The sequence below is a fragment of the Hemibagrus wyckioides genome, linkage group LG15 (assembly GCF_019097595.1).
Source record: "Hemibagrus wyckioides isolate EC202008001 linkage group LG15, SWU_Hwy_1.0, whole genome shotgun sequence".
Taxonomy (NCBI): Eukaryota; Metazoa; Chordata; class Actinopteri; order Siluriformes; family Bagridae; genus Hemibagrus; species Hemibagrus wyckioides.
Window position 1 is genome coordinate 6,705,470 of NC_080724.1, and position 13,039 is coordinate 6,718,508.

The window sequence follows — 13,039 nt, forward strand, 5'->3', positions numbered from 1 at the left end:
AATGTTTAAAAAATGGTTATGGAAAAAAAACAAAGCGAAGAGGAGACAGTTAAGTCTGTTCAGGACAAATCAGGTGGCGTAGTCAGAAATAAGTATTTTTAAAAAAACTGACCGAAATATTGGCGGAAATTGGATATCCACAAACCCCTGGTCAACTACATGCCAAACAAAGATAACATATTTTGCCTTTTTCTCTTTGTTTTGCCTTTATATGGGTCTCAGCAGTCTTAAAATAGCCAAGGAGGATTTATGAGGCAATATTTTTCTCTCACTAATGTGAAAGCGCAAGATGAGTCGGTATTTAACGTGGTCGCACATTGTATTTATCCAATCATAGCTATTGGCAAATAAGATCGTTATGATAGGGTTAAGGAATGTACAGTGCGAAATGTCAGATTATGAATTGCCAAAGATCAATTGTTAACCCTGGATAAAAGTATCAGCAGTGTGAAATGTGAAAAAAGACAACCCAGGATTATATATGGGTTTAGAATGATCCAGGGTTAACTATTTCAACTGAAAAGCTGTATAGTGATAAAGACTGAAATAAGAATAAGATATATATATATATATATATATATATATATATATATATATATATATATATATATATATATATATATATATATACATATAAAAGATGCAGCAGCCCTCTGTTCACCTTTAATCCTGACCAGTTGAACTCCAGCATTCAGTTTCCTGCTGAGAAACAAATTAGGATGAGGCCAAAAAGTGTGTGACCAAAAAAGTGTATGTTCTGGCATCTCGTTCACCTTCAAAGCAAGACCTGAATGTGTAAGACATAGAGGAGTTTACCCTGGCTGATCATGGACGTTTCTTTTCCTTAGTGTCTCCATATCAAAGGCACAAAATACATGAGATGTTTGACTGAGAAATGATTTATGAACCTAGAGGACAGGCTGTAAAGAAAAGAAACAGGTAGTTAGATAGAGAAGAGAAATGTCGAAGGGACAGCATAAATGCAGTCAATTAGTTTCAACTGGCTAATTGCTTCCATTCTTTTTTTCCACATTAGCATTTTTGCTCTAATTATCCCTTTAGTATCCTGTCTAAGTGGGATGAGAATGTAATATTTTAGATACTAATTTAGGCGTATAGAGCTATGCTAAAATTGGAGGCAGTAGACATCTTTATACTTTTATAACAATGTGAAATCACATAGACAGGCTTGATAGCAATTCAAATTCATCTTGCATTCATTCCCTAACGTGTCATGCCTCACCTCCTTCTTTTGCTCTGTCATATGAATTTCCTGAAACATTTTAGCTCACCACATCTATAATTGTACAGTACATGCCACACCAATCCACACGATTGCATGATTTGCATTTACATTTGCATATCATTTACACATTTCAAAACAGCTCATTGTAAGTTTTCCTGATGCCTATGCTCATGGGTCATTTTATTTTAAGTTTGCATACATGTCTAAAACAGTCCATGCAGTAATATTTAATATACGTTTTATAGTGCTAATGAATCAATGGTGAATGATGAATACTGCCCTCTCGCTGACATCCAGCCAGCTTTTTTATTTTTTTTATTAAGCATCTGGTTAAAAATGCTCCCAATACAGTAATCAGTAGCCTATAATGATAGAAAAAATACTTTCAGTAGTGGTCAGGAAGTACCCTGTGTGCAGGCAGAATAGTCAGAGAGCAGCTGTAGCATTTACACTGTGCTAATGTCATGAAAGTGTCTCTAGAACCAAAAGCCATATGGTTCTCTACTACAAGCTGAGCATGGCTAATGTAGTGGATCTGGGAACTATCTTGTGACATTTCACAATGAACACCCAGCAGCTTCCTGTCTCCAGCTTGTGTAGCCCTCTACACTTGTTTTGTTGCATATTATAAAGCCCTAAACAAGACCAGAATGTTAACTAGGATCACTGAGGTTTCTGCTTCTTTGGTGTTTCTAAAGGCACATCTGTTGTGTTTGATTACATCTACTAAAGCCAGTTAAAAGCATCTTTAATCATTACCTTCTCACACGCTTATTATCTTCACAGCACCGTTTGACAAAGGAACAAGTTATAATAGCGGGTCTGTGAGTTAAATTGTGGACGGGTTTCAAAAGTAGAGAACATACTTGAAGTTAACTTTCTGTTCAAGGTGTAAGACTGACCATGTTTTTTTTTTTTCTTTTGGTTCTAGTGGACACACTCCCCTTGTAGTGACCGGAACCAACCTGGATGTGGTCCAGGAACCGAGAATACGGGTCAAGTACGGCGGACATGAATCAGTAAACGTATGTAGCAATAAAATACTTTTTTCCCCCTTTTCTTGCTTTATTAATCCTTTGTCCTGTCATTTTACAATGTCCTCATTTACCTCTATGCCAAGCTTTTAGCAGAATGACTCTCTTGTGTATGGTTCTATATTGGAAGAGAATGGCTAATAAAACTGAAATCGCATCAGTTCAACCTCAGAAGTTCACAACCTTGAGCATCAGCACGCTTTGTCCATTGGTTAGACTTAATAATTGGTGAATTATTGAAGGAAAGTGTGACAGAGGAAATTTTAGACTACACTTGTCCTTTTTTGTTACACATACAGGCAAGATCAGCCCAAATTTTAGAGCTATGCATCTCTGTAAGTGACATAACTGCCCCTATGAATAATTTAGTGCCCACAACGAGGCTTGCAAGAAATGCTTAATTGGATCATTTTAACCACCACAAGTTGCAGAGAGGGACTGCCTTGGCCATTTGCTTTTATTCTGAATAAAACTTTCTTCGTGAGATGCATCTTCTTCCTCAGTGGCTGTTTTATGGCATACTCAGTGTGTTAGGGAGAGGAGTGAGGATGAAAAGTGGAAAGATATTCTTTCTTGTTCAGTGTATCACTACATACTAGCTGATAGAGTTCCTATACTAATTTATTCTCAAATATAGTAAATGCTATTATACAATAGTGTACCTGATCATTAGCTCTCATCAGCATAAAAAGGGCCTGCAATAATGCAGTAAGGCATTCTAAATCACATTTGTTTCATTCTAAATCACATTTGTTTCACATTTGTAAAAGATTTTTCTGGAAAGAGTGGATATGAGAGTGGATAGCAAGGTGATATCAGTGTGTGAGAGGGAGAAAAAGAAAAAAAACATGAACTTATTCTGAAAACTTGTAATGACAGCATGCCTACACAGCCATGCTATACATCAAGTAAGAAATAAAACAAAAAGGAAAATGCTGTTTTGACATGAAGCACAATAAAATAAATGGGTTTATTTCTTTAATGCCACAGCAGTGGCTACTACAGCAGTTATTTTTTAATTAATTACGAATTAAGTACGACAAATCATACTTTTTAATCCATTAGTTATATTTAATATTGGTATTTGCCACATCTAGTTTGGAGAAACGTTGAAGCTTTCCATCTTGATGATTTCTTTGGTGTAAATTTTAAAAAGCAGCCTTACCCCTGAGTTACACAAACCACTGACAATCGAGGCTTCTTGAAAGAAATCTTCACAACTATTATACATTTTTCTTCATATGGGATATCCACCATTCAGGCTGTAATTAGACAAGCAATAACATATATCAGAATGAGTGTATTAATATACATGAGATTTGCCTTGTAGCTGTTTATAGAAAATGATTACCACTTTCTGACCAATCAGAACCAAGAATTCGAGAGGGCTGTGGTATAATATATTTCAGTGTATCTTAAACAATATGGATTAATGTGGGCGGCAGTATTATTTCTTGAATAGATTCGATTAGTGTGCCTAAAGCTGTAGAAAGCACGTAGCATAAAATAAAACCAGTCTCAAAATTATTTCCCTTTTTTTTATTCTTGCTGCATTTGTTTTAAGTAGTACATTTTTGTCTTATTTATTCCTTGTATGTCTTATTTTTTAGCCATTCAGAGGTTACGTTATATCTATACAATATCTTATTCTTTTGGGTTTCTTATACTGCAGAAGTATGCTGATTTGATTTCTATATGTAAATGTCAAGACCAGGCTAGTACATTTAGAGGTAGTGATGATCTGTGGGCGAAAAAACTCATGCATCTGTAAGTTAGCGTCAGGCATGAATTCTTCATCTCTACCTGTGCATAGTAAACTTCCCCCAGTCCTTCCTCATCAACTAAAAAAAGCAGCCCAGAATGGCAGAAGCTTCATGCTGCAGCATGCTTCACAGAGCTGGGAGTTTTTTCAGCACTGCTGAAATATGGTTGCTGGGTGGGCAATGCCTGATTCGTCAAGGATTTTTTTTTTCTCCCTCACTCTTTTACTCTCAGTCTTTTTCTTGGTATATATCTTTCTTTCCAACTACTCGAAGAAGAGAGGGAAAAAAAGAAGCTCATTTTATCCCACCTCCTCACCCTGTCTGATCATTCTTTATAGAACCGCCTTGGCTTTGATTCCTGGCCTGAAAGGGTGAATTTTTATTAACTGCTGAGGTTACAATCACGGAGCTCTTCATCCCTTCCTCTTGCCATTGTCGCCGAGGAGAGGCAAACAGTGGAACATCCTGGCAATCAGAGCAGAGAGCCTGTCAATGCAGCCTTCAAATTGTCACCTGCCTCCTGCCCAAATTGCTTCTCCTCTCCTCCCCTCTCCTCCTCCCCCAGGCCTTACCTGGCAGAATTCTCAAAAGCTACTGCAAAATTGGAGACAATTGCCTTTGTGCATGTAGCCGTACCTGTCACCTGCCTACAATGGAGAAATTAATCATTGTCCTGATTATGGAGGAAAGAGTATTTTTCCCCTCCTGCTCCATTTTCTTACTGAGCCGAAAAAAAGAAAAGAAAAAAAAAGGGCACCATGCACATGGAATGGCAGGAAGAGACAATAATGATGTGAGGAGATGGATTCCTAAAGTGTTATCAGCCGCTATCTTAGCTGATCAGAACAGCACTTCTGTACAGCTCTGAAGGGAAGCACTTCAGGAACACATGCAATCAGACGATGTTCCCAGCAATCAGTGTCAGAGACCTCCTCAGACACCACTCTTAAAAGAACAGCAACTCAAACAGAGGATAAAAGTCTGATGGCTTTATGCACCCCTTCACTAGTTCAACAGAGAGATCTGTGTGCATATGGACACATATTGTTTAGGATTCTCTTCACTCAGTTAGTTTAAGGTATTCATCTCACCTGGTCATGCATGTGTTGGTAGACAGGCAACAAAGGGCATTATTCAGAATATGCCTCAAGTGTTTCCTCTGATCCTGATCCTTCAGCATCGAACTTACTTTCCCTCTTTTATTTGAACTCATGTTTTAGCTTCTAGGGAAAAAGCTGCCAAGGTGCGTTCCAGGGTGTATCCAAGATCCTATAAAAACATGTGATGCACGAAGTTGAACTTCTAAATCAGAGCCATGTTGCCATTGTTTCAGTTTCTGACCATTTTTTTATTATCTATGTAACATATTTGATGATCACTTGTAAATGGTGATGTTGAAACCTAAATGTTTTATTATTGTTGTTATTTTATTTAAATCAAAGTAAAAGCAGTACTTAGAAAAAACAAGTACTTAGCATATAAAGGGAAAGCGGTTTTATGAGAAAGCACCACATATAGCTCCCCATGAAGCTGACTGAGACAATGCTAAGGTTATACAAATGTGTTGCGTAAGTTTAAGACTGTATTGAGTTGTGTGGTAGGTTAGAGGTTTGGGCTATGGTTTTGGTTTGATGTTAGGGTTTGGGTTGGGGTAAATAATTCTATTTGCGTTACTAGAATAGTTTTTATATATTTTTTAACTTATTATCAAGTCCCAGCACCACCAAGCTCCACTGTTAGGCAACTGAGCAAGGCCCTTAACCCTCTCTGCTACAGGGGCACTGTATCATAGCTGCCCGTGCACTCTGACCCCAACTTCCTCAGCTGGGATATGCGAAGAAAAGAATTCCACTGTGCTGTAATGTATGTGTGGCGATAATAAAGGCTTCGTGCCCTCAGTTCTTCTTCTTCTAAACGTTATTCACTATCCACTTGGGGTTAGGGTTATGGGTCGGGTTAGGGTTAGGGGTTGTGGTTCGGGTTAGAGTTTGAATTGGAGTGAATAATTCTATACATGTCATTATTATAGTTTTGATATCTTTAACTATCCATTCATGGTTAGGGGGTAAAGTTAGAGTTTAGAGTTAGGGTTTGAGATAGGGTCGGATTTAGAGTTTAATTTAGGGGTGAATAATTCTGTAGGAGAGAACATATTATGACCAGGTTTAAACTTACCTTACTGGCATTGTACATGTTGGTTGCTGGAGGTTTCTATCTGTACCGACTTTTTACCATCATTCCATATTGATATCATAGCTCTGAGTATCAACCAATATCCTGTGATATCAATGTGATATGATATTCTCAGCCCTCTCACAAGCATGTTAGTCGAATGCTTTCAAGTAAGCGTTGATCCCTGATCGCATATCAGTCCACTGTTTCTGGCCACTATAAGCCCTGACAGCAATATTCAGTACGAGTGAATCCTCCCTACTTGCCTTTACGTCCATACACCTAGATCATATGACAGCAGCACACATGATTGTAGAGTGTACAGAACAGAATGTCAAAAAAAAACCCTACTTATTTCTACACATTAGAGTAATATTACATTTGAGACGTTTGTATTTTCTGGGACTGAAAGAATGTGTGGAAGAGTGATTATTTGTATCCTGCCGAGAGCAAAAAATGCCTAAAGTGAGCAGAAATGTGGCAAAACCAAGCAGCTTCCAGACAATTTGGAGCAGATGGTATTGTGAGCCAGAGCTAAAATGCTAATGCAAGTTTGGTTTCAGGCAGCATGAAGTGTGTTGCTGTGGTAGCATCTGTCCCTGCTCTCTGTCACATGACACTTCCACTGAGGGAGAAAAAGAACGACATCCAAGGAACAACTAGATTCATATTGTGTAGCAGAACCCTGGTAGCAGTGTTACATTTCATGGCGAGAAAATAAGAATGCATTTGTCGAATAATTGTTTTTTGGTTTATTTGCCACATTGGTTGTTTAATCTAAGGGAATTTCTTGCATACTTTTAAAACAGCAGCATCCTTTAAAGACATACACTGCAACATTTTAGCCGTTTTTGTCTCGTTCCCTTCACAACCTCTGACTGACAGGAGACGAGAGACTCGCGAGTAGCATGATATCATGGTGCGGTTTTCACTTTTAAACACCCTGTCTGTCATGATGGAGATACAGTGATTGTAACAGTTTTAACATAATGTAAAATGTTTTTATTCAGCAGTCAGTGTTTGGCACGAGGCGATACCGCGGTCCTGTATCAGTCCACCCACACAGCTGTAATGCTCGATCTGTGTTTCTGTCAACATGCATTCGGGATGAAGCTCCCGCTCCTCTGAAACCAGAGAATGCAAAACAGGCTGTTCTGTGCATGAGGCCAAGACAGCACAGCACCAAGAAAAGCACACCTGCCATCTCCTTTTCAAAAACTATAGTTATATTTATCCCAGTATTTTTTTTCCACTCCCTTGGCAGATACCTGGGATCCATGTCATTATCAGTTGGGTGTTGTCCAAGCCTTATTTTAGCTTTTGATATTATTGGGCAAGCAAGTCCTACTAAATTCGCTTAAGGACAAACTCTATCCTGGGAAACAACGAAGCTGATTGTCCTGTCTGCATCCTCCTTAGGGAAAGAGTGTAGGAACAAAAGCACTGAAATAAGATTCAACCAGACTGATTCTGACCCCAGAGGGCCGTATTTAAAATCTACAAAAAAAAATTTAAGTTTGTGTGGCCAAAAGGAGTTTGTGTTATCGATCACCCTCGTCACCATGTAGCCCAGAATTGCAGGTACGGGGCGTGGTGTTTGCTGTGCTTTGAAGATATTTAGTTCTAATTAAGTTTCTCCCCGGAGAGTGGGAGAGGAGAGAAAGATGAGATGAAACCCTCCCGGCACAGTCAGGGATTTACGGCAATCAATTTTGTTGTTCGAGGTTTAGTCAGGCTCTCTGGAGCGTGCAGGAGAAACACAGCACCTGCGTATCAATGTAAGCGTGGGTTTGTGTGTAGTTGTGTCTCTGGGCATGACTGTGTTTTTAAGGGGAAAAGAACAAGATGGTGTACTACTTCATGATAAAAGTAGAGCAGGTTGAAAAAAAAAATAACATACTCAAATGTCCACTTTAGTCAGAAGATTTTTTTTTTCCATGGTAAAAGCGTGGTAAATACATAGGACATACCTGCACCTTTCATTGTGGCACTTATGCCTATGTAGAGCTGAATGGTCATGTGGGTTAAAGACAAGCTTTTGTAAGCTTCTACCATGTCAGTATTGGTGCAATGGGAAGCAAAGTGCAATTCCATGTCTTGGTGTAGTTTTATACAGCCAAGAGTGTCACATTTTTGGGTCATTTCTGATAGAAACAGGACGGCAAGAGATGCTTTGTTTGTCGTTGCTCCTACATATTTGATACTAGTTCATTTCATTTCAAACAGTAACCCTCTTTTTCTCTGCCCCTTTCTCTCTCTGTCTGTCTCTCTCTCTCTCTCTCTCTCTCTTTATCAGGTGTGTAAAGTCCAGAATAGCACGACTATGAGCTGTTTTGCACCATCTCTAGCAGCGGAGTACACACCTGGGCTGGACTCAGTGAAGCATGCAGACGAGTTTGGCTTCATCTTCAATAACGTGCAGGCCCTTCTGGTTTACAACAACACCAACTTCCTGTACTACCCAAACCCTTACTTCGAGCCTCTCAGCACCAATGGAGTGCTGGAGCAGAAACCAGGCTCTCCTATTATTCTGAAGGTATCACTATCATTCATCATATTAGATGCAATCAGAGCTCACATGTTCACACAGAAGCTCTGCTGTAAAGCGGACAGTGTATGCTGATATTAAGCCATGAAGCAGGATATTGATAGAATAAACACTTACTGACTAATGTAATGAAAATGAGCAGTAATTGTATACATAATAGAGCTTTTCATGCTGTACTTATCTCCAGGTTACAGTCATTCTAAACCCAGCTTTTAACCCCAGGTAGAGGAGCGTTTCACAGTTGTAAATTAGAAGCTGGGTTAGTCCCTGTTTTTACCCGGGGTTATGAAACCCTGCTCCGAAGGAGGATTAGCACCGTTTTTGTGGTTATAACCCATCATTGCCGTGCCAAACGTGTACAGTGTGAAACGATGCGGTGTTACAGTGTTACGGTTAGATGCTTAGCAACAGACATCTAGTCAGTGTGTGCCTCATCACATGCAATCACAGTTGCAAACATCATTTGCAGTGTTTGAGGGAAAATTTGTGAAATGGTGATAGAAAACATGTCAGGTGAGAAGAGAAGACAAAAATGGTCAAAAATGTGTTCAGGACAAACTGGATGGCTTGTTCAGAAATAATGCAGTATATTCCTTAATAATATTTCAGGAACTGAAGCAAGGACTGAAATTTTAGCAGAAGCTGGATAGCAACAAATACATGGACAAGTAAAATAAATAAATAATAAAAAGCTGTGTGAATTATAACAATACATGTGCAGGTGCCTGTGCTTTTTGTATTTTTATTTTAGTCCCATTTTTAAAGATCAGCCGAAAGATTCTTCTCACTGATGCAAAAGTAGAAGAGCTGCTATTTAAACCAGTCACACTCCCAGGTTAATGTTAGGATTAGATTGAGGTTTAGGAATCAACTTCATTAATAATGATATCAATCACAATGATAGCATAAAGAACATGTGTGTATGTGTTTTCTCAGGGGAAGAACTTGGTTCCTCCAGGCTCAGGGGGAGTGAAGCTGAACTATACTGTGCTCCTGGGAGAGACGCCCTGCTCCGTCACGGTGTCTGATACTCAGCTGCTGTGTGAGCCGCCCAACCTCACTGGCCAATACAAAGTCATGGTAATATACAGTGTGTATGTGAGTGAGAGACAGCTAGCAGTTATGTGACGATTATTAGATGACACAGAGTTGTTTTTTATTGAATCTTGTCTAGACTGTCTTGATGCAAATATTCTGTTGGTTAACAATTTGTTTTGGATAAAAAGTCAGTCTGGATATAGATGTCTGAAATTTGGTTAGATAAGTATGCTTTCCTCACCCAGTGAACATCACTTAGCAAATCAAACCTGAGTCAATTCAGTTTTAAGTGGAATTTTGAAATGCAATGTTCTCCTTTTTCACTTTTGAATATATCCAGATTTTAAAGTACTATAATAATTTCATACAGTATGTAGGAGTAAATGTCAAAATTTCACTGTGTGAAAGCTTTTTCCAGGCCACCACGCTTATAGGATCCCAGTGCTCTTTACTTATTAGTTTAATTCTTATGATTTGTACAAAAGTCATCTTAAATACAGCTGCTCTGCAAAGATGTGAAGCTTGTGGCTTGCATGACAGAGTGTAAAAGCATTTCTTCCCCCAGTCAGCCAGAGGAAGCGTGTCAGACCTCTCTGTCAGCCTCAGTGCTTTAGTCACTAAAAGCTTCTTTAACAATAGATGAGTTATTAATTATAAGCTCAGCACCAGATTCACTGAATCAGATGTGTTAGTGTGTGCACTCTTAATGCATTTGATGGGTTGTTTGCAATCAGCTTTTAAAATGGTTTTTATTTCTATTGCTTGATAAATACAAGGGAAAAAATCCAAACAAAAAAGCTATGGGCCTTGTAGATATACATTTGCTGACATTTGTAGCTCATTTATTTCTCTCTGCCAATTAAAAGACCCCATTACTTCAGGTCCACACCACCCCTTTCAATCTGATCGAAATTTCATTCAGATTAAGCTAAATCAGATCGAATGAGGTGTTTTTACATCAAGGCTTTTCAGTCAGACTGAGCTATAAATCAGATAACTAATGGATTATTTGATTGCATGTAAACGTCCTGAATGTCACTGCTGGCTTTAAAGCAGTCCACCAACTGAAAGTTTCCAAACAACATTAGTAAATATGGTGTAATGATAGTGTAATGTTGGTCATAGATTGGTCTGCGGTCATCTCTGGTACATGAGCATGCAATGGGGTGGCAAGTGTGTTCAAAACTTCAAACCAAACCAGCCACTGACATGTGATGTCAAGAAAAGAGAATATTCTGGACAGGAAAGCTTGACAGTATGGATTGTGTTTTCCTGCTCAGGTGCAGGTAGGCGGTCTTCATGTCTCTCCTGGATCTGTGAATATCCTATCAGACAGTCTGTTGACTCTTCCCGCCATCGTTAGTATAGCAGCCGGCGGAGGCCTTCTACTGATCATCGTCATCCTCGTCCTCATTGCCTACAAGCGCAAGTCACGCGAGAACGACCTCACGCTCAAGCGGCTGCAGATGCAAATGGACAACCTGGAGTCCAGGGTGGCGCTTGAGTGCAAAGAGGGTAAGGACCCTGACACACACTCAAACACACACACATCCAGCAGTACAATATGACATTGAACTGGTGCAAAAATCTTCATTCCGTTCAAGACACAAGCTCAATCAGCTTCCTGTCCTCTGGTGCCCTCTCTTTTGAGCACTCACCCATCATGTTCTCCTGAATCACACTCTTTTTTGGTCCTATTTTCAGGCGCTCGATTTCACCTCAATTACTGTAGTCTTCTGTGGCTAATGATGTAGCTAAATGACACACACCAAGCCTTCAGCCATGGTGTAATGATGTAATACTCAGGCAAGCCACTCATTTCTTTTACTTGTATTAAAGTGGACTTTTCATGAGGTGAATGCAGTACACGCACGCACACACACACACACACACATGCTTTCAGGCTGATAATGGGTGCTATGCTGGTGAGCTATGGGCATGGGGCATGGGGGAATTCCTGAATCCATGTTGGATAGAGTTTCTGTGTGGGGGTGAAAGATTTTGTTTGTGTGTCATAAAAAGAGAAAAAAAAGGAGATGGAGTAAAAGTGAGAGAGGGAATGAGGGATAGAAGATAGGAGAGAGACTCCCTGAGGGTAGAGTGCTGCTCAGTCAGAATGGACCCAATTAAAGCGGCCTCACCTCCGCTCTCCAGCAGCAGGGGACACACACTTCAGCAGATAGTCAATTCATTATCTGCACATCTGTGCGTGTGTGTGAGTGTATGTATATGTGTTTGTGCATGCATGAATGCATGCATGCATTTACAGTTAAGAATTTTAAAAATCAGCATTATTAAAAGTGATTATGTGGAGGTTAGATAATGTGACAGTTCCTGAGTAGTGAAATACGCCTTTAATTCCCATTGATGCGTCATTCATCTGTGCTTGGGAGTCAGAGCGAGAAGTGTCTGTCTCAAAGGCGCCAGTTACACTGGGGAGACGTTAACAAAAGAGAGAGCTCTTATAGACAGAATATTTTTTTAAAAACTGCTAGAGATTCTTGCTACAGTTATAGCAACGAGTATCTAGATGGAAGACGTAATTGACTTGTGTTTTGCTGACAGAATACATCAAGCCAGTCTTTTGCCAATTTCTCAAAAGTCTTTAGCCAGTACTGATTAAGGACATTTAGTCTAAAACAGACAGGCTCGCTGATCAATACTGTTAAGTGCTTTCCTACCATATAGTGCTTTAAAGAAATCATATATCAATAGTCCAGATCCTGGTTGTGAAACATCCTGATCAAACTTTTAGCCTAACATCATTTGTCATCATACAGTGGGTCTAATCCTTTAATTATAAATGCATTCAATACACCTCTTTCTCTTTCCTTCTTCAGCTTTTGCAGAGTTGCAAACAGATATTAACGAGTTGACGAGCGATCTTGACAGAGCCGGAATCCCTCACCTGGACTACCGCACTTATGCTATGAGAGTGCTATTCCCTGGCATCGAGGACCATCCAGTTCTCAGAGAGCTCGAGGTGTGTACTATAATACTGAAATTGACGAAACGCTCGTTCGTGTATAAGATTTGTTTGAGTAAGTGGAATGAAGGAATAAATATTTCAATGGACTTTTGTCCCTCTGGACTTTTGTGTTGGAGCGTGATGTGAAGTAGAAAGAAGTGCAATCTCAAGAAAAGACAAGGTGACATCACAAGGACGATTGCTGCACACACACACACACATGTATATAGACTTGCATTATGCCTTCCTTATGCATCTCAATGTCTTTTG

The 13,039-nt window shown here is 39.5% G+C and overlaps 1 protein-coding gene across 1 annotated transcript in view; it reads left to right on the forward strand.

Annotated features, from left to right (window-relative positions):
• plxna2 (plexin A2) overlaps positions 1-13,039 on the forward strand; it is a 202,331-nt gene that overhangs the window by 157,742 nt on the left and 31,550 nt on the right. Inside the window, exons 17-21 of the mRNA XM_058410295.1 lie at positions 2,178-2,271; positions 8,512-8,751; positions 9,700-9,843; positions 11,082-11,316; positions 12,642-12,784. Of these exons, the coding sequence (XP_058266278.1) occupies positions 2,178-2,271; positions 8,512-8,751; positions 9,700-9,843; positions 11,082-11,316; positions 12,642-12,784 (856 nt within the window). The remainder of the gene's footprint in view (positions 1-2,177; positions 2,272-8,511; positions 8,752-9,699; positions 9,844-11,081; positions 11,317-12,641; positions 12,785-13,039) is intronic.